The following is a 21,916-nucleotide window of genomic DNA, read 5'->3' as shown; positions in this document are numbered from 1 at the left end:
ATATGTTTTTCTTCTGTATATCAGCCCTCTAAAGTCCACAGTGAACCCAGATGCAGCAGCTGAAGTGCTTCATAATTAATCTATTCTTCCCTCAATTAACATTCCCTTATACTAAGGCATTTCATCAAATGTTGATCTAATCTGATTTTAAAAAATCAGTAACGGTATGAATGACTGATTAATATAATTCACTTATTGATTGTGAAATGAAAGAGGAATAAATCTCCAGCTAGTAGAAAGAGGACACGGTAATTTTGAGTAGTTTGGTATATGGGAATTTTGAATAGGAAGCCCTGACCTCCTCCTACCTCAAGAGTTCTTTATTCTGAAAAGTACACTATGCCAGTATTTTTTTGGACATGCAACCAGCATACAAAATAAAAAAGAGTGCTATATGATGAACTTCTTTCAGAATAGCTAAATAATATGAATGTTTCATTTGATTTTATGTATTTTTAAAGTTTCCATATGAATAAATTTATAAATTAGAGAAAACAGGAATATTCTCCTTATTTTTTCTTTATAAGATTTAGTCCATGTCTACCCAAGGATCAGTGAAACACCTGGAGAGGAGAGGAAGGCTTGGCCTTGTACATTTGGGTGTCTTGCAGTATCAGTTTTACTGTTACTCAGTAAAATCATTCTCTTTCTAATCATAGTAGAATCTTTTATTGGGTATAAAAATTCTTGTGAATTTGTTTGAAATTAAAGTAAAATTTTTTCTTTTAGAATGGCAGAATTTAGTGACATTTGGAAGCTGTTCAAACACGGTTCCCTGTACATTGAGTCAAGTAAAGCTGTACTCTACAAATGTTCAGAAAGGACAGGGACCAAAAACTCTCGGAGTGGAAAAAATACCATCATTCGATGAAGCAGGTATGTATAAATCTTTCAAAATCATTTTTTCTGTATACTGGAATAGTTTGTGTAAGAATATTTGTTCCTTAAATATTTGCTAGAACTTACCTGTAAAACTATCTTATTGTTGTTTTCTGACAATTCAAGAATTATACAGTTCTCTGCAACTATCCCTTCAGATGTCTTTTCCCATTTCTCTATTATCTCCTTTTGGAACTCTAATTAGAAACATGTTACGTCTTCTTGCTTTATTTTCCAGGTCTCTAAACTTCTCTGTCATATTTTCTATTTCTGAATTTTACTTTCTATTTGTGTTATATTTTCTGGCCTGAATTCTGGATTATTTCCTTAGGTCTGCCTAGTTTACTCATTCTCTCTTTAGTTACTTCTGATCTGCTGGTCGATACATATGTTGGGCTTCTAATTTTAATGATTATATGTTTCATTTCTAGAAAGTATTTTTCACCTTACTTGGTTTGTCTCATGTTCCTTCCTTATATTTTCAAACTTCTCTTTTATACTTAGACATATTAAATATAGCTGTTTTATATTCTATGATGGAAAATCGTGCTGTCTGATGTCTTTTCAGTTCCCACTATATTATTTTTTTTCTGTTTTTTGCTGTCATTCATGATGCCATATCTCTGTTTTTTTAACGGAGAGTTGTTCATTTTCCATGCGATTTTATATCTTAGGACTGTTTGATGTCTCTGGATTGAAGATGTGGTTTTGCATAGAGAGTTTGCTTTTGCCTCTATTATTAGATTCTGGGAACACAAATTGGGGTCACATTAAATTAAATTCCCTGCTTTCCATTTTTTAGATCACATTGATAGCATGAATTCAGACGACAAAGTTGTATGAGGGCTGACTAGTCTTATGATTTTCAGGGGAGTTCTTTTCTTCCCACTGCTTAACATCAAAGTAAAGGCAGGCGTGCTTCCCTTCTGTGTGTATTAGTTCTAGTTGACAGTTACACCACCTATGTACGTAGCTTTTTTCCTGAGTGTCTCCTGTTAAATTCTCCATCTTGAGCAGAGCGAGTCTTATTCTCTCGTCTCCCATGCCCCTTGCAACCATGATGGTAGAAGCTCAAAGAGTATAAGTGTCAATAGATATCATCAGAGAAAAAGCTGGCTTTGGTGTGCTCACTTATTCTATAGAGGTCCTGCTTTTCCTTTGTTTATGCCCTCTTCGGAAATTTTTTGCTAGTTTAGCAATGCATTTGAAAAGATTTTGTTCAGGCTATCTAGTTTGCTGTGCAGCATTAAAAAGAAGTCCTTTATTCATTTATTCATTAAGTTAGTCAAGAAGTATTTATTGAATACTTTTTATATGGTAGCAAATGAGAATGACTCTGAGTTTATAGTCTCTATTGCTAAAATAGAAAATTAAGCAAACCAATATAATACGGTAGATTAAGTGCTGTGCTGGGGGAATACTGTGTGCTGCAGGAGCATATGGGAGGGACACCTAACTGAGTCTTTAGTATTTGGGAAGGGTTTCCATAAGGAAATGATATCTGATTAGGGACCTGAAAGAAAAGTAGGTACTGGTGAATGGTGGAGAAAGGTAAAATTGCAAGTAATGTAGTGTGATTGGACTAGTCAGTCAGTGGAGGGCCTGGTGGTGGGGTTGGTAGTTTTAAAAGTCCAAGGGATGAAACTCAAGAGGTAAACAGTAGTCAGATCAGGGTCTTGTTCAGGAGTTTGGACTTGGTTTTGTAGGCAGTGAGAATCTATTGGAGTATTTTAAGTAGAGGAAGTATTTGATTAGATTTAAGATTTTAGAAAGATAACTAGTTGCAGACTGGAAAACAGATTGCAAAGGAGGTGGTGATACAAATGAGGGTCTAGATCAGGGGTGTCCAAACTGCAGCCCATGGGGCAACTGCGTTCCAGGATCCATTTTTTATTGGCCCGCAGCAAATTCCAAAAATATATTTAGTTTACTTAAATAAATCAGGTGAGGCAATATGTACTTCACCACGAGTGAGTGGCCCGGCTGTTTGTGTATTTTACCGCAAATGGCCCTTGGTGAAAACCGTTGAAAAAAGTTTGGGCATCCCTGGTTTAGACCATGCTAATGGCAATGAGTTTCTTAAAAGGAGTAGATGAACTCACGAGATTCAGGAGCTGAATAATTAAGGCTTGGTGATTGAATTTGGGGGAATGAAGGAGAGGGTCAAGAAAAGGACAGTATCTGGTTACTGGGATGGGCAATTGTGTGGATGATTTCATTGGCTTCTAAAATTAGGAATACCAAAGCTAGATAGAGTATACTCTAATGAGAAGATGATGATTCAGTTTTGGACATCTAAATTGTAGGTGCCTCTGGGACATCTTAACAGCTGACTGGTAGGTAGGTGGGTATACTACAGACATACTTCAGAGATATTGTGGATTCAGTGCAGACCCTACAACAAAGCGAGTCACACAAATGTTTTGGTTTCCAAGTGCATGTAAAAGATATGCATACACTATATGTAGTCTGTTGAGTGTGCAGTAGCATTATGTCTAAAAATGTACATACCTTAATTAAAAAATACTTTATTGCTAAAAAATTCTAAGCATCAAATACTCAGGCTTCAGTAAGTTGCAGTCTTTTTTTGGTGGAGGGGCTTGCCTTGAAGTTGATGAAAGTGCAGTACCTGTGTAGAGCAATAAGGCGAAGCACAATAAAATGGCACGTGTCTGTGCTCTTCTGGGAGACATCGTCACCTCTTGGCTGGGTCACCACAATAACCTTCTTCCTGGGCTCCCTGCTTCACTCTTACTGGCTCACTTACTTGCTCATGTTTCAGGCAAACCAGTCTTTATTTGGTTCTTCGAAAACACCAAGCCTGTTCTCATTACAGGGCTGTTGCTCCAGTTGCTTCCTCTTTCCAAGGTGTACTTCACATGGCTGACCTCTGCTGGTCATTTACATCCATTTCAAAGGTCAGCTCTGTGCAGTCATTCCTCAGTCACTTAATCTAAAGTAGCCACCCAGTCAGTCTTTAATCTGACCCTGATTTCTGTGCTCTGTGTACGTTGTACTTGTTGTTGACTGACATTTTCAGTGTTTGTTTATTTCTTCATCTCCCGTTTGTTTGCAAGCCCAATGATAGCGGGAAGCTCAGTGCCTACAACAGTGGTTTGCATCTAGCAGGGGGTTTAATAAGTATTTGTAAATGAATAAATATGTAGAGTTCTAACCTGGAGATACAGATTTAAGAAATATTGGCTGTACCCATCGTGGAAACTGAAGTCATTGGGTGTGTTTGAGACAGTGCAGGGAGTGTTTAGAGTTAGGAGATAAAATCTTCTAGTACAAAACCCCAGTGAGTAAGGACAGGTGGAAGAAGAGGAGCCTGCAAAGAATAGTTGAGGAGGAGCAGACCAGAAAGGTAGGAGAAAAACCAAGGAAGGTATAGTGTTGGGAGAATAGAGTGTTTGAAGAATAATAAACATTTCAAGGCTACCTTTCCTTTAGTTGAATGTCTTTCACAGCGGAAGATTGTACAGATTTCTTGAGAAGCCTGTATTCATGTTTATGATGCCTGTTTTTCATCCTTTTCCCTATGCATTATCCTCCTTTCAGGCTTCCTGTACACTTTTAACCAATTTCTTTTCTTTCCCTTGTGATAGTGAACTGCTGGGATAAATATTGATTGAGAGTTCTGATATTAGAGGATGAGGGGTTGGAGAGTGCAGTGAGTCCCTAAGTTCCAGAAATAAGCATATTTATTAGATCATAGAAATGGGAGAAGAAACAAGTGATGCAATAATGTAATTAAGGGTAAACTATGTTACGCTCTTCTGAGGTGAACATAGACTCAGGCAAAAATATTTAATATTGGTTCCACTATGTAAAATGCTTGAAATTGAAATCCATGCTTCTTTTTTCTCTGCTGACTGGAATAAAATGTTCACTTATTTTCTTAGATTATAAATACATTGCATATTTTGGGCTTAATTTTTCAGAATTTGCTTAGACCAAATCAGACATTGTTAGCTATCAGACAGACAGCAAGTAATTGATTGATTCAAAGATAATTTGTATATTTAAGGGTTTGAAATTGACTTTTGAATAATTCAAATCACATGATGAAGTCAGGAACAGCTCATAAAGAGGCAGAGACTTGCCAAGGAATCCTCAAGTTTTTAAGGAGCATTCAGATATTTTAAATTTCAGTAAAATTAGTTTTAATTTTGCTAATGACAAGGTGTGTGGCAAACAGCCAAGGCTTGAGCTTAAACCAAGTATCTAGAGAGATTCACGGATAGAATGTCTGGTTACTTACTGAAATCATAAAGATTCTACTCCAGTGATTCAGTGGGAGTTTATTAAGATGGAGATGTACACAGTAAGTATTCATACATGTGTTGGAGTCATTTAGTAGCATTTCTTGTTTGTGATTCTTAACACTATATAATTAGTAATACCTAGATAGTTTGTAGGGAGAATATCCAAAATTATCAGTCTCAATGTAATTCATTTTATGTGATTTGGTTGAGTGACTGCTCATTGTGGAAAGGAGGGGTGTCTCTGACATTTTTGACAGTACATTTCAGTTGTTCAGAGTTTTCAAAGTGTTGAAAGTTTATTGTTCCACCACTGCTTTGCTTTCACTTTCCTCTACCCTTCTGTCTGTTCCCCAAAGCAAACTTTTAGGAAATTGATGTATAGATTCTACAAAGGTGCTTGAGAATTTGCTTGCTGTGTAGCTAGATACATAAATAAAATCATAATCATTTAATTGTTAAATGTCAAATGTCACAAGCTGTGGTCATTATTTAAACAGAAGTGTTTTTAAGCCTATCTTTAACTTACCAGTGTGCCATCATAACCTACTTAGGTTTTGGTGGATAGTTAAAATAAAGCCGTTTTGGAGTTTCTGTGCATGTTTTAGTTATCAAAACATAGCATACCACGTTAAATCATTTCCCCAGTGGTTTTCACTGAAATAATATAATTAAGAAATGTACTAAAAGTTACATAAAATATTTTTTCCTTTATTTCAAAGAGAGTTTTGTCTTTGTTAGTGCCTACTCTATTGGAGTTTAATTTATCCGTAAAAGCCTTGAAAGAAGGTAAATCAGTAGATAGGCAGAAATTTTGAACAGGATGGCATTGTGAATAGATGCTTTGAAGTACTTATTCTACTACTCACTCATTGGAGTGATAGATAAAATACAGAAAAATTGAAGAAACAGCTGTATTCAAAAAAAGACATGCTATGTCCAAGAAATGGAACAGATAGTGCCAGGCTCTGGGTCTGTAAGAAGGCACTGGCGCCAGGAGTTTGGCTTGTTTGGGGTAATGCATTTACAGATGCTACATGCATAGCCAGGTGTTAGAGTCAGATTCTGTTTGAAGTTACTCACCCACCCCCGTACAGGAGGATGAAAGGAGCCTCTTCCTTCTGTTACCTGAGGCTCTGTCTTGTGGGAAGCTGTCGGGTAGGGAGGCAAGAGGAAGAACTGGAACTGAAACCTGCGATATACTGGCTTGGAGACTGGATTGAGAGATAGGAATTTAAAATTGCCATATGAGATTTGGTTCAGGATAGAAACATCAGATTGAGCACTAGAGCATGAAGAGGAGAGGGGAAGGATATGTCCTATTCAGAATAAGATTGCAAATTCCAAAATTTTAAAATACAGGAAAGATTATATTGCTATATATATATCTCAAATCAACACATTGTACACCTTAAATTTACACGTTATATGTCAATTATATCTCAATAAAAAATATATGAAGAATCCTAATGTGAAGAAAGCCAAAAAATCAACAATCAAATATGAATTAACTCCAGATGACATTAAAAAAACAGCCTGAATTTTTTTAAAGTTTAATTTCCTCAAAATGAAGGACTCAGATATTTTGAAACAAAAACTGGCAGACATAAAACCAGAACACATAAATCTGGAAAAGAGCCAACTAAATATCTTAGAAATGGAAGTGTAGTCACTAAAATAAAAATCTAATTGATCATTCATATTGAAGTAGAGAATTCACATTGAAATTCAGGTTGAATGCACAAAGGAAAGCAAAAAGTTTTCAAAAAAATAAGAAAGCATTTGAAGAGGCATGAAGCTCTAGCCTACATTTAATAAGCATTTCAGAGAAAAAGAAAATATAGAAATGGTGGGGAAGTATATAAAAAGACAATGGATGAGAATTTTTCAGAATTTGAGAAAAACAAGAATCTTCAAATCAAAAGTACACTTGGAGTATTAAGCAGGATAAGTGAAAAGAAAGCCACACCTGTGAAAAAACCAAACAAGAAGCATCCCAGCTCTAAAGCTTCCAAAAAGAAAAGTCAGAGTGCTATCAGTCCACTTGTTACTGTTTTGAAGTAGACTTTTTATCTGTAACAATATGCAGAAAACAAAGGGAGAAGTGCCTTGGAGTATTATCCATGAAAGGGTAAAAGGAAAAATAAATGTTAACCTAGAATTTTTTTTAATTAAATAATCTTTATTCAAAATAATTAAACCCTTTTACTTACAGGAAAAATGTTACCCTATGATTTTACACTGGTCTAATTAATGATTCTAGAATTAAGACAAAATAAAAACATTTTCATATACCAGGGGTTCCCAAAAAAATGTATACACATTTTCAGAGATGTTATCTATGTATTACTTTTCAAAGTTGAATTGAATTACGGTAGCAATGTGTAATTGCAGAAGTCAAACGTGTCTTGTATTCATCTTTTGTTATTGGTATATATAATTACAATTTTAATACAGGTTTTTCCTTTCTTAAAACTGTGTATACGTGTTTTTGGCACCCTATGTATAACGATAAATGTGACTTATTACTAACCTAGACACATTAAAAAAACTATTAAAGTATGTATTTCTATAAGGTGCAGAGTAAACCCAGAGGTACAGAAGGGTTGGGATATAAAAAAAAGACAGTGACAAGCAGGAAATGGATAAAATATGTTTGTAAAATTAACTAGTAATAGCAAAAAATAATAAACTTTTAAAAATACTAAATGCTGAAATTTTAGTTAGAAGTAGTAAACTAGATAGAATTATTCAGTGGTTCTAGAGGAAGATAGAGCTACTGAATAACTTTATAGATGGTTAGAAAGATTATGTAAAATTTTTAAGTGGAATCATTAAAACAATAGAAATAGAATATTATAAATTCCAAACCAGCATGGGGAATGGAGTGGGAGGAGGATATAGAAAACTACCAATCTAACAGATGGCAGGAAAGGCAAAATAAAAATAAAAGCAAAGAAAAAAGGGTGGTAAACTGAAAACAGACAATAAGACTTCTGATGTCCAAATGTACCACTAATTAAGTAGTAAGATTTCATGGTGTTGCATATCATTTAAATACATTAGTATTCTAAATATGTGGAAATAGTTCATTTCTGTTTGATTACATGTTTTCAGAGATGTATGTTCTAGAAATTCTATATCATGTGCTCAAGGATTTTGCTCTTGTGATTATCTTCTTAATTTACTACACCAACAGTTTCTCCCTTTACTTCATCATTCCCATTTCTCTGTAAAATACAGTTACTCTTTCCTTGTTTCCATTCTCCTTTCCAGCTGCTGCTGAAAAGTCCAAATACTGCTTTTACTTCTTCATCTCCCATTCTTACCTCAACCTGTTGCCTCCATCCTGCTCTTCCCCCTGAAATGGGGAAGAGGTAATCCAGTATTCACTTCTGTCCTCTTTTCCCTCCCATGAAAATTACACAAATATCTACTCATAAATCAAACATTATTTTAAATATAGAGGCAATATAAGAAAGTGGTTAAGACATAGATTGATCAAAATGACTTCGGATTCAATCCTTACAGTGACTCCATGTAACACTAGCTGTATGTCTTTGGAGGAAGTTATAAAATTTCTCTGCGCCTCAGTTTCCTCATCTGTAAGATGAAGATAATAGTACTTACCTCAGAGCAGCTTTGGGAGGATTAAATGAAATAATACACATAAAGCACATAGTATGGTATGTGGCATATGGTAAATGCTTAGTAAATGTTAGCCATTAATAAACTCTGAAATACTATTTTGTGATTGAATGAGGGTATAAAGGAAAATGTTTCAAGGGTGAGATTTTTATTATAAAATATTTGTTACTTATGAAAGGATATATGCAGTGTATATGTAAGTTAGGCAACATAATAAAATCAATACCCAGGAATTTTCCACCTAGCCTAAGAACCTTACATTTTTTATCGTTCTCTTCATAGTTCCATTCACCCTATGCGTCCAGTGTGACTATTCTGAATTTTGTTTTTCTCTCTTGACTTAAAAATGTATATGTAAGGCCAGCCTGGTGGCTCAGGTGGTTGGAGCGTCGTGCTCCTAACGTTGAGGTCTCTGGTTCGATTCCCACATGAGTTCCCAGAGAGTTGTGTCCTATACAACTAGACTGAGAAACAACTGCTTGAACCAGAGTGTGGGAGGGGGGAAGGCCGAAGAAGGGGAAAAACAAAATACATATATAGATTTAGACATTCGTGTATATATCCCTAATTGTTAGTTTAGTTTGTGTTTGTACATCATTGTGATAGCTTATTGTATATATTCTTTTGTAATTTACTTTTTTCACTAAGTTTTGTTGCTAAGATTTATCCTCACGGTATATATGTCTGGTTCATTGATTTTCATGGAGATAATTATAACATGTACTTTTTAGGGCTGTTGTGTGAATTCAATGAGTTGGTACACGTAAAGTGCTTAGAATACTGCTTGGCACATAGTAAGGGCTTAATTATTCACCGCTGTATGAGATACATGAATAGATCATGGTTAGTTTATTCTCTTGCTTATGTTCATTTGGGTTGTTTACAGTTTGAAACAACAGAACATATTGCTGCTCTGAACATTGATTTACCTCTTGTGCCCTCAGGCAAGTTTCTCTGAGCTAAGTACCTAGAAGTAGAATTGCTATGTCATAAATTATGCTGTATTCACTATATTAGATAATGCCCACTTGTTTACCAAAGCTATTTTTTTATCTTGTGCCTGTTTGTTTCTACCAGCAGTGTATGAGTTCCTATTGCTCCATACCCTTGCCAACATTACGTATTGTTATAATTTTTCATTTTTCCTAATCTGCAGATTGTAAAATGGCATCTTGAGTTTTCATTTTGATTCTGTTAATAATGAAGTAATTATCTCTTCATATGTTTATTGGCTATTTGTATTTCTTTCTATGCAAGTTTGTTCTTCTCTCCTTTTTTTCCTAGTGGGTTGTTTTTCATTGATCTGAAAGAATTCTTAAATGTACTTGATACTCCTTTTTTGATTCTGTTTGTTGGAAATACCCTTTCCCAGTTTGAGCCTTTTCTTTCTTTTTCTATGGGGTCTTTTGATGAAGAGATGTTCCGAATTTTAATTTAGCAGAATTTGTCCATTTTTTTCTTGTGTTGTTTGTATTTTGTTAAGAAATCTGACTCCACTATAAATATAGTCTATATCATTGTCTGTTAGGCAGGTAAATGTCTTCCCATTAAAGTTATTAACCTACCTGGTTGTTGATGGTGTGAGGTAGCTTCCAGTTTCCTTTTATTTAATTTTTTTGGTGGGCGGGTTGCACAGTAGTTTCAGTAACTACTTCATAGTCATTTTTTCTTCATTGAACAGTATCTCTAGCGCAGTTTTACCTAGAAAAATCAAGAGTGTGTGTCCTTGTTTTGTTCCTCATTTTAAAGGAATGCATGGAAAGTTTCCCCATTGACTATATTACAGTTTTCGGTTTGTTTTATCCTCTAAGGAAATTCCTTTTTGTCCTAATTTTTAAAAAGCGTTTGAAACTTGCATGAATGTTTTATTTTATTATGTACGTCTTCTTTAGCTCCTGAAATGATTCTGTGGTCTTTCTCCTTTAATCTCTTAATGAGGGGATTTAGTGGCCTTTTTCATGTTTAATTACTCTTAACATTCTTAGGATAAATCCAACTTGTCTATGATATATTATCTTTTTTATACACTGCCAGATTGTTAGCTAATAGTAAGTTTGTAGGTTTGTAAGAAAGCTACTTCTTAATGTAAACTTTTTAAATAAACTTTACAGCAGAAAATATGGGTGAAGAACTCAAAGCTCCACTTATTAAGCAAGATCCTCTCCAAGTAAGAGGTAAATATATTTTTATTCTCTTTTTGTATTATAATGGTGTTTTGAAATAAATATATAAAATTAGTGTTATATATTTATAATATTTACATATAAAATAGAGCTTTGATAGTTATATTACTATAAGGATATATTTTATTTTCCTTTAACTATATTGACCATAAGGATTTATTCTCCTATTCATAAGCTAAACTTCTATTGAAGTTTACTTTACATTTTGGTCACAAATTTTGTGGTAATTGTTTTTTCAAAAGCCCAAAGAAAGGAGTAATGAAAAAATCATTAAGTGCTTTGTCATTTTAGAAAAGTAATGTGATTAAAGAATAAAAGGCCAACAACTCTCAGCTACAGCTTTTTCAAATCCAGGTAGAGTTTGAATATTCTTGTCTGACTTTCTCTTCTAGGAGAAATTGTGTAATGAAGGAATTTTTGTTTGCAGCTCTGTTTTTCATAAGGAGCAGGGGCTTCCAATGAGCTATGGCTCCCATTTGCACAGTAACGGGTTTTGTGGAGGCAGTAACCGTGATTAGGAGCTGTGGCTTCGGCGTCAGACAAAACCAGATTCAATTTTTTGGCCCCACCATGTTCCATTTGTATGGCTTTGGGCAGTTTACTTGACTTCTCTGAGCCAGTATTCTTTCCTAGAAGATGGTGCTAAAAATGGGACTTCTTTTGTAGGATAATTGTGAAGATGATACACAGTGTGCAGTCATAATTAATGTTGTTATAGCAGTCATTATCATTAATAATCTGGGCCAGGACAGGTCAACAGGGATTTCTAGCTACTTTGAAGAAATTTTTAAAAAGTAATTAAAAACAAAACAAAACACCTGATCTTTTAAAAGAGAGATTTAATTCTCCCCTTTGCTCTACAGAAACTCATCTGGATTTTAAGTTTTAGGATTATTGGAGTAAGACATTTCAGAGATGTGAGCTCACACAAAGAGAAACTTGAACTTCTTTATATACTTTTTTTTCAAATAAGGTTTTGATTTTCATACTGAACTTTATTTATGAAATGTTTTGAAATGTTAGGTATCTGTGCATTGGATTTTAATAGTTAAGACTCTTTTGATAGTTTAAGAATCTTTTAATCTACTGTAGTGATGGATAATTTTAGTCTTAATTTGCTCTTTCAACTTGGAAGTAGAACAGAAAACTTATGAATTAGTATACATGAGAATAGAATATGAAGTGACTAGGTGACAATTTGGAACAGAACACTGGAGTTTCTTCTTTTGTTTTGCTCTTGCTCTTCAGATATTTGCTTATGTTATTTACCTGTATCGTGACCAAAAGTCTCACTGTATAATATGACTTATAAACATAGACCATAATTGAATGTACTTTTTAATTCACAGATTATAATTGATGCCAAATTAGTATTTGTTGTCATCTCTGGCCATTTTTTTCGGTCTGGCTTTTTTTGACCACTTTGATACTTAGCAATAGGAAAATAATTTAATAGAATATAGTATTTTACCTATAACCCATAATAAATTTTCTATAATTTTTTTTAAAGATTTTATTGGGGAAGGGGAACAGGACTTTATTGGGGAACAGTGTGCACTTCCAGGACCTTTTTCCAAGTCAAGCTGTTGTCCCTTCAATCTTAGTTGTGGAGGGTGCCATTCAGCTTCAAGTTGCTGTCCTTTCAGTCTTAGCTGTGGAGGGCGCAGCTCAGCTCCAGGTCCAGCCGCCCTGCTAGTTGCAGGGGGCACAGCCCACCATCCCCTATGGGAGTCGAACCGGCAACCCTGTGGTTGAGAGCCCGCGCTCCAGCCAACTGGGCCATCCTGGAGCTCAGCGGCAGCTCAGCTCAAGGTGCGGTATTCATTCCCAGTTGCAGGGGGCACTACCCACCATCCCTTGCGGGACTCTAGGAGCCGAACCGGCAACCTTGAGGTTGAGAGCCCACTGGCCCATGTGGAAATCGAACCGGCAGCCTTCGGAGTTAGGAGCACGGAGCTCCAACCGCCTGAGCCACCTGTCCGCCCCCTATAATTTTTAACTGATAAAAATGTTCCTTTTGTTACATTATATGAAACAGTCTAGTAGTTTTCAAACCATTCTGACTGCAGCCCACATAAGAAATACTACTTGATAACTTAGTGTATATATGCATGTGTGTATACATATATATGTATGCTGTACGTATTAACTATTAAAATTGTAATGCTCAGTATATACTGATAACGAAAGATGAATGCAAGTCACATTTGACTTCTGCAATTACAAGAGGTGTTCAAAGTGGTCACCATCAGCATAATTTTAATATAATGTTTTCCTTTCTTAAAATGTGTATACAATTTTTGGCACCCTCTGTATATATACACACAAATATACATATGTGTATGTGTGTATATATATATATACGTTATGTGTATGTATATATGTTATATATATATGTATATATATATGTAACTGAAAAACAAAAGTTTTCACAAGTACTTACTTTTAATTACAATCAGCACTTTTTAATTACTTTTTATTTTCATTTTTGTAAAATGCTGTTTTTACCCCACAGTTTGAAAACACTGAATTATCTTATAATTTCTAATTGGAACTTAAATTCATTTTTGTGATTTTTTTTCTTTTTTTTTTTTTTTAAGGAGGGCGCAGCTCACAGTGTCCCATGTGGGGATTGAACCAGCAACCTTGGTGCTTCCAGCACCCGCTCCAACCAACTGAGCTAACCGGCCGCCCCTAAATTCATTTGTATTTAGCCCCTAAGCAGTTTAAATTGTGATACCTATCCAAGATGTCCATTAGACAGAGGGTTGGCCTTTTGGCATCAGTTAAAGATGAACTATGGAGATAAAAGCTAGATGGCTACAAATGTCTATTCTGCACTTGGGAGAATTTTCTTTTCTGAAGCCATTTAGTGCATCAGGAAAAAGAGCAATATTTTATGGAATTCATTAGCAAAGCTTCAGCATTCAGCATATGTTCATCTTTAAATGTGACTTTTGTTGTACATATTTTTTATGTTTTCCTATAATTTTGGTTTTAGTCAAAGCAGTCCTTAAGAAGAGGGAATATGGACCAAAGTACACTCAGAATAATTTCATCACTGGAGTCAGAGCAATGAATGAGTTCTGCCTTAAATCCAGGTACAGTAATTTTTTTTAAAAATGTGGCAGTTTGCCTAATCTAAATGACCATTTATTTAATTCTTAGAATGTGTTGCCTGCTACCATCCATGTGGAAACTTTCCCATGGCTTCTTCCAGATTGAAGAAATGCATATGTGTGTACATACACACACGCACACACATACACAAACATGTATATGTATATATATTTTGTTTTGTTTTTGTTTATAAACAAAAGAAATTTATTTCTCACAATTCTAGAAGCCGGAAGCCCAAGGCCAAAGTGTCCAGCAGTTTTATTGTCTCACGGCTAACGGAAGAAATATTTTTATTCAGTCGAAAAAAATGTAAAATTGTTTGCTTACTAAATTGAATTCTGCTCTGGCATGAGCAACTTCAGTCTTTTTGGGCTACTTAAATTCAAAAGGCAAATTTTTCAAAACCTTTGTATTACACATGATTTTAGTAGGAGTTTTATTGTTAGATTCACGTGGCAGAATTATCAGTAATGTTTGCATATTTTTATGTTTGACTTTTTTTTTTTTTTTTAAGATTTTTATTGGAGAAGGGGAACAGGACTTTATTGGAGAACAGTGTGTACTTCCAGGACTTTTTTCCAAGTCAAGTTGTCCTTTCGATCTTAGTTGTGGAGGGTGTTGTTCAGCTTCAAGTTGTCCTTTCAGTCTCAGTTGTAGAGGGCGCAGCTCAGCACCAGGTCCAGTTGCCCGTTGCTAGTTGCAGGGGGCGCAGCCCACCATCCCTTACAAGAGTCGAGGAATTGAACTGGCAACCTTGTGGTTGAGAGCCCGCGCTTCAACCAACTGAGCCATCCGGGAGCTCAGCGGCAGCTCAGCTCAAGGTGCCGTGTTCAATCTTAGTTGCAGGGGGCTCTGCCCACCATCCCTTGTGGGACTCGAGGAATCAAACTGGCAACCTTGTGGTTGAGAGCCCATTGGCCCATGTGGGAATCGAACTGGCAGACTTCGGAGTTAGGAGGATGGAGCTGCAACTGCCTGAGCCACTGGGCCGGCCCCTATGTTTGACTTTTTAAAGTTTTGTTTTTTGGGCTAGCAGAATTGAGTGGTGCTTAATTTAGTTAGTACATTTAGGTTTATATTCAATATGTGGTTTCTGTTAAGTATAAATTACTTTTACTTCTTTCTGGTATCTTTTACTAATTTTCTTACAATCGTAAAGATTTATTGACATTATATTGTCACATATTTAAAAAGTTTCCCTTATGTGTTTGCCTACAAAAGCCATATTTATGTGGAAGCCTTCTTGGGTTATTAGAGATGCCAGATATGGTTGACCTTTTTTTCCCCCTCTCCCTCATGGTCACCTCCTTTGTGGTGTAATATCAAAAAGTAAGGAATCCTATAATCAATTTTATAACATATAACTATTAAAACGATAATCAATTATAACATTGATGTAAAACTATATTCTATTTCACATAGAGTATTTCATTTAGTTCTCACAAAATTTTTGTGAATTAAGTCCGGTAGGTATTCCTGTCTCCACATTACAGGCCAGGAAACATAGTAAATGTGTTAGTGATGGCTCAGCTCATGTAGTGAGTCAGTGACAGAGAGAAAACTCAAATAATCTTTTGATACCTGGTCCAAAGTTTTTTACTAACGTGATATATAGTTGGTTGTTGATTTTTTTTAAATTCCAGATTTAATTTCTAGAACTTAGTAACATTCCTTAGTTACCACATTTTTATTTATAGGTCTTTCCATCACTGTTACAGAATTTTCTTAGGAACACTAGTAATCAAATATAGTATGACTAGGGGCCGGCCCGATGGCTCAGGCGGTTAGAGCTCCATGCTCCTAACTCCGAAGGCTGCCGGTTCAATTCCCACATGGGCCAGTGGGCTCTCAACCACAAGGTTGCCAGTTCAGTTCCTCAAGTCCCGCAAGGGATGGTGGGCAGAGCCCCCTGCAACTAAGATTGAACACAGCACCTTGAGCTGAGCTGCCTCTCGGATGGCTCAGTTGGTTGGAGCACGGGCTCTCAACCACAAGGTTGCCAGTTCAGTTCCTCGTGTCCCACAAGGGATGGTGGGCTCCGCCCCCTGCAACCAGCAACGGGCAACTGGATCTGGAGCTGAGCTGCGCCCTCCACAACTAAAACCGAAAGGACAACTTGAAGCTGAACGGCACCCTCCACAACTAAGATTGAAAGGACAACAACTTGACTTGGAAAAGAGTCCTGGAAGTACACACTGTTCCCCAATAAAGTCCTGTTCCCCCCCCCAAAAAATATATATAGTATGACTAGCGGATACTTGATGAATATATAAACTTCAGAATTCAAGAGAAGAGAAAAATTGTTAAATAGCATGGAATTGACACATAATCATTGTGACTTGATATCTTTGAATGATATTAACACAGTATTAATCTGGATATAAATAACTAGGACTTTAAATTTTAAATTTAAAATCTTAAATAGAGGGATGATACTCTAATCCATGTTCTTTCCAGTTTTCACTTTTTTTTTTCGTACACCAGACATTGCAGTGGTGTGTCCATAGCAGATAAAATGTAAGCACATGAAGGAATTTAATCTCTGTGTATTATGTTATGGTATCTATATTGAGCATCAAGAATAATTTTTTTTTAGTCTGTAGACCAACTTTTGTGTACAAAATGTAATCTTTATAAACTGATCTTCAAAAGCTACACAGATCTATAGTCTTAAGATGAGGATTAATATAGTAGCTTTTATCTGTTCTTAATAATTGTTTTAAGTACATAAATTGTATGAACCTTTTCTGAATAAATTCAACATGTTTTGTTCTTCAGTGATCTGGAACAACTTCGAAAAATCAGACAACGAAGTCCCCATGAAGATACTGAGTCCTTTACTGTATACTTGAGATCAGATGTGGAGGCAAAGTAAGTACATAGTTCTTTTAGAATGAAAATGCAAGCTGAATTTGAGAGTAATAAAAACACATTTCAGAGAGAGCTAGAATTTTTTAAGTGACATTTTAAAAGTAGAATATTTTTTTATTTACAAATTTGGGAATTACTTTTGTACTGTGTAGTACTTAGCTAAAAATCTGTTCTAATTTATAAAACAAACTGGCTGTTGAATTTACTCTTTTGTTTAGATTTAGTGTAGAAAAGTTCCTTCAGTGCTTTATATTTTTCCTAAAGGACCTAATGCATTGTTGTAAGATTGTCACATAGTTATATACAGTTCATCTAGATTTAAATATGATTAAAATAAAAGTTATTAAAATTGTCCTCTGTTCTTGGTCATGTGTTTATGCACAGATCTTTGGAAGTTTGGGGAAGCCTCGAAGCTCTTGCCAGAGAGAAAAAACTGCGTAAGGAAGCAGAAATAGAATACAGGGAAAGTAAGTATATTCAACTTAAAGCTGAGTTAATTGGAAAGTACAGGCATAGTTCAGAGACATTACAGTTTCAGTTATAGACCACCACAATAAAGCGAATATTGCAATAAAATGAGTTACAGTGTTTTTGCTGGTGTAAGGGCTTGCCTTCAATGTGTAAAAAACACATCTGTGAAGCATAGTGAAGTGAAGCACAATAAAACGATGTGTGCCTCTAACTCTCAGCTAAGTATCGTGCCTACAATTATGCACTCCCTGGTGGTTGCATACCTTTTGGCTTTGGCTTTGTTGATTCTAGCATATAGCAATCTCCATTTTGGGATTCATTTATTTTATAAAAACAGTATCTATTTTTTTGTTTTCTCCTCTATAGCTTTTAAAAGATGATCAGAGGAAGTGAAACTAGTTTGTGGTTTTCATAAGACATGAATATTAAAATCAGTGGTCTTACTTGAAGATTATACTTATTCTAAAAGCGACAGAATAGATAGTACTTTTCTATAGAAAAATCTGTTAATTCAGTTACCACATTTTTAATTTAATTCATTCATTCGGCAGATATTTATCAAACATCTATGAACTAGAAGCTGTGCTTGGTGCTTGAGATTTAGATGCAAATAAGACTGTCAGGGAATTTAACAATCCAGTGGTTTAGTGACAAAGCTACCTTAACAGAATTAGGATTTATGTAATTTGAAATATTCACATTACATAATATTCACATTACATAGATAATTTTTGATTTATATATGTATGTATTAATAACAAAAGTGGTACATACTTGCAATTTTAAAAAGGATACAAAAATATAAAGAATAAAGAGTCTCCTTTCATTTCCTCTAATACTGCCTCATTTTTCTTTGTAGAGATAACTGTTATTGACAGTTTAATGTATATCCTTCCAGAATACTTCTGATGCTTTTCAAAATTATATACCCTGATTTTTTACTTAAACATAAACTGGATGACACTATACATACTGTTTTGCACCTTGCTCTTTATACTTAGCAGTGTAGTCATAAACACCTTTCCATGTCTACATACAGAAATCTACTTCTGCCTCATTCTTTTTAACAGCTGCACAGTATTCTATTTTACGATGTGGCAAGCTTTATGTTCTCCAATTTATCATTACTAAGAATACATTAGTGAATGTCCTCGTACTTTTTCTTTTTAAACATTAACACTATTGTATAATGTAACATAACACTTCTTCAAATTTTGTTTTGTTCCCACCCCTTCCCTTGTAGTAGAGAAATTTCAAATATATTCAGTAGTACAGAGGAAAGTATAATAATTCCCCCAAGTACCCATCATGCAGCTTTATAATTATCAACACATGGCCAACCTTGTTTCATCTAGATCCCCCTCACTAACCCTTACTCTACCGAATTACTTTGAAACCAGTCCAGGAATTACATCATTTTTTCTGTAAATATTTTAGTGGATAGCTCTAAAATAACGGATGTTTGTTTTAGTTAGTTCATGTGATTGTGATGGTTGAACTGTTTTAGAAAAGTTCACTATCCACTGCCTGTAGCAGCCTGTCAGCCTTAATAATCCTCTCAGTTGTCCTTGGTTGAAGGTCTAGGATGTTCTTATGTAGCTTTAATTCTGGTAAAGAAAGTGAATGACTCTGCTGATGATTTCTTTGGTTGACAAAATTGAAAACATCATTTCTCTTTTAGCTATAATATTAAGTTACTGCATACTGAGTAAATATAGATTTCCTTGCAAAATCCAAGTCCTTTAAATCATTGGTTTAGCATTTTGAAAAATATGGAGAGTCACTGAATCCTAGTATCTAAGCGGTTTTGGCCACACAGAAGAAGCAAACAGTTGTTGACTATCTTTATATCCACAGATAACACTAAAGAGAGCTGCCCTTAAATCCACAGGAGTGAAATGTTTATTTTCAATGAATGAAATACATATTGGGATCAGGGAGTGCCAGAATTTTGGCATCACTGTTCCATCAATGGCTTCCATTGGGTTTCTTTTAGGTAATACAGGTGCTAATATAGGATATGATCAAATTTTGTTGGAATAAGGTATATTCTGTTGGGGAATTAGATACTTATGGTTCTCTTATTCTGGGGAACTGATATGGAAATGTAGCACGATTAAAGTAGAGTTAGAGGTGCTAATATCTGCAAAAAATATACACATATTTCTTAGACAGGCTTTATTTAGGAGAATTCTGAATTTAACTATGTAAGTTCTGCATGGAATCAAGGCTTTTAAAGGTGACTATTTCCTTCTCCTGATGAGTTGGCAGAATTTCTAAGTGGAAATTTGAGACAATTAATGATTAGTAACATTGAAAGAAAAGGGGTAGAGAACATTTCTTGAAAGTATAAGGGTCAGTACCAAGAAGGGGAGCAGTGGATAGGAAGGAAGTCAGTGAGAAGGGGGAGAGGGTAGAGAAGACATGCGAGGAAGGAAAGAACAGAGTAGGCAGAGTAGCAGCACTCAGGTTGTCCCATTTTTGCCAGCGGAAGCACCTAAAGTCGATTCCTGAGCCCTTTTGTCACAACTCTGGTACAACAAAGCATCCTTGCTTTTTAGGTACAATACAGTGTTTAAGGTTCATCTTGTGCATTTCCTGCCCCAGACTGGGAATCGGCCATTTCTAAAAGGAAGTCCTTTGCCTTTTACTGGGAAATAAAATTGAGAGACCACACTCTGAGCATTAGAGGTACTCATTTTTAATAGGTTGACATATTTTTAAGGTCTTTTCAGTGGACATGGCTAGGAAGTATTTTTTTCTTAAGAGAGAAAATACATAGGTTATTCTGATAAACTTACTGTTGTTTTTCTCTTTTTTTCTTTTTTTGGTTTTTATATCTTACACTGAAAATGTCTTAATCTATTAACATAATTACATTTTTGTTTTACTCTTATGTATGTACACATATAGAGAGAATACAGTGTAGTGTCAAAATAACAGTATCAATATTATTGCTATCAGGGTGAGTTGATTTCTTTACTTTTCTTTTTATCTTTAGTATGTATCCCACTAGGGATGTATAGTCAACTTTCTCTTTTAAAGTCACTTGAAATTTCTCTCTGGATAAACCATCAAATAGATATAAAATGAGGTCAATTTATTTCATTTTTGCTTTGGATTTTTAGAAATAATTTTGATCTTTGTTTTATTTTGGTTTTGTTTTTTTTAAAGATTTTATTGGAGAAGGGGAACAGGACTTTATTGGGGAACAGTGTGTACTTCCAGGACTTTTTCCCAAGTCAAGTTGTTGTTCTTTCAGTCTTAGTTGTGGAGGGAGCAGCTCAACTCTAGGGCCAGTTGCCATTGCTAGTTGCAGGGGGCACAGCCCACCATCCCTTGCGGGACTCGAGGAATCGTACAGGCCACCTTGTGGTTGAGAGGACATGCTCCAACCAACTGAGCCATCTGGGAGCTCAGTAGCAGCTCAGCTCAAGGTGCCATGTTCTATCTTTAGTTGCAGGGGGTGCTGCCCACCATCCCTTGCGGGACTCGAGGAGTTGAACCGGCAACCTTGTGGTTGAGAGCCCACTGGCTCATGTGGGAATCGAACTGGCAGACTTCAGAGTTCGGAGCATGATCTAGGCCCTTGATCTATTTTTATTTTATAATTTTTAAAACATTTACATGATTCCAAAATCACATCTTGGAGACAAAATACTTAGAAATTTAACTTCATTCCTGTCATCTCCACTCTATTCCCTCTTTCTTGCATAGGTAACTGTTTAAAAAATAAATTTGGGGGTTATTTTTTCCATTTAAAAATATATAATAAAAATGTATATAATAAAGTATCATGCATTATGGTATTAGCCCTCTCCTGCTCCCCCTTTCATAAACAAGACATACTATATATACTTTCTATCCTTGCTTTTTTTACCTGACAATATGTCCTGGGAAGTATTCCCTAGCAGTAAATAAAGAGATTTCTTTGTTCCTTTTATAATACTCCATTTTGGGGGGTATACCATAGTTTATTCAGTCATTTTCCCCATAGGTCATTTCCAGTTTTCTGCTGTGAAAATAATGATACCACGAATAGCTTTGTACATATAGTAACGGCAATATTTAAAGGAACAAATTTCGGGAAACACAGTAACGGGAAAATATTTCTTCCAGTATTTTAAAGCTTTGAGTTAAAAATGAAGAATTGGTTCTTATATCAAGCTTAAATAATTCATATTTTTAAGATACTTTTGATAAGAGCATCTGATTCTAATTGCCTTTTATCTCATTGCAAATCCAGATTTCTCCCCATCTTTTTTTTCATTGTGGTAAAAAATGCAACATAAAATTTATCATTTTAACAATTTTTAAATGTACAGTTCAGAACTGTTAAGTATATTCACATTGTTATTAAACAGATCTCCAGAAATTTTTCCTTTACAGAACTTTTTTCATCTTACAAAAATGAAACTATACACTTAAACAACTTACCTTGTCCCCCTCCCCCAGCCCCTGGTAGCCACTGTTCTATTG

At 35.2% G+C, this 21,916-nt stretch overlaps 1 protein-coding gene across 1 annotated transcript in view; it reads left to right on the top strand.

The window, feature by feature from the left end:
• Window positions 1–21,916, top strand: part of SLC30A9 (solute carrier family 30 member 9) — a 74,504-nt gene that overhangs the window by 10,920 nt on the left and 41,668 nt on the right. The window contains exons 2-6 of the mRNA XM_081045765.1: window positions 730–876; window positions 10,904–10,966; window positions 13,977–14,076; window positions 16,874–16,966; window positions 17,351–17,433. Of these exons, the coding sequence (XP_080901891.1) occupies window positions 730–876; window positions 10,904–10,966; window positions 13,977–14,076; window positions 16,874–16,966; window positions 17,351–17,433 (486 nt within the window). The remainder of the gene's footprint in view (window positions 1–729; window positions 877–10,903; window positions 10,967–13,976; window positions 14,077–16,873; window positions 16,967–17,350; window positions 17,434–21,916) is intronic.

The sequence above is a fragment of the Rhinolophus hipposideros genome (assembly GCF_964194185.1).
Source record: "Rhinolophus hipposideros genome assembly, chromosome: 1".
Lineage (NCBI taxonomy): Eukaryota > Metazoa > Chordata > Mammalia > Chiroptera > Rhinolophidae > Rhinolophus > Rhinolophus hipposideros.
Note: the sequence above shows the minus strand (reverse complement) of the source record. Positions and strands in the feature narration are given on the sequence as shown.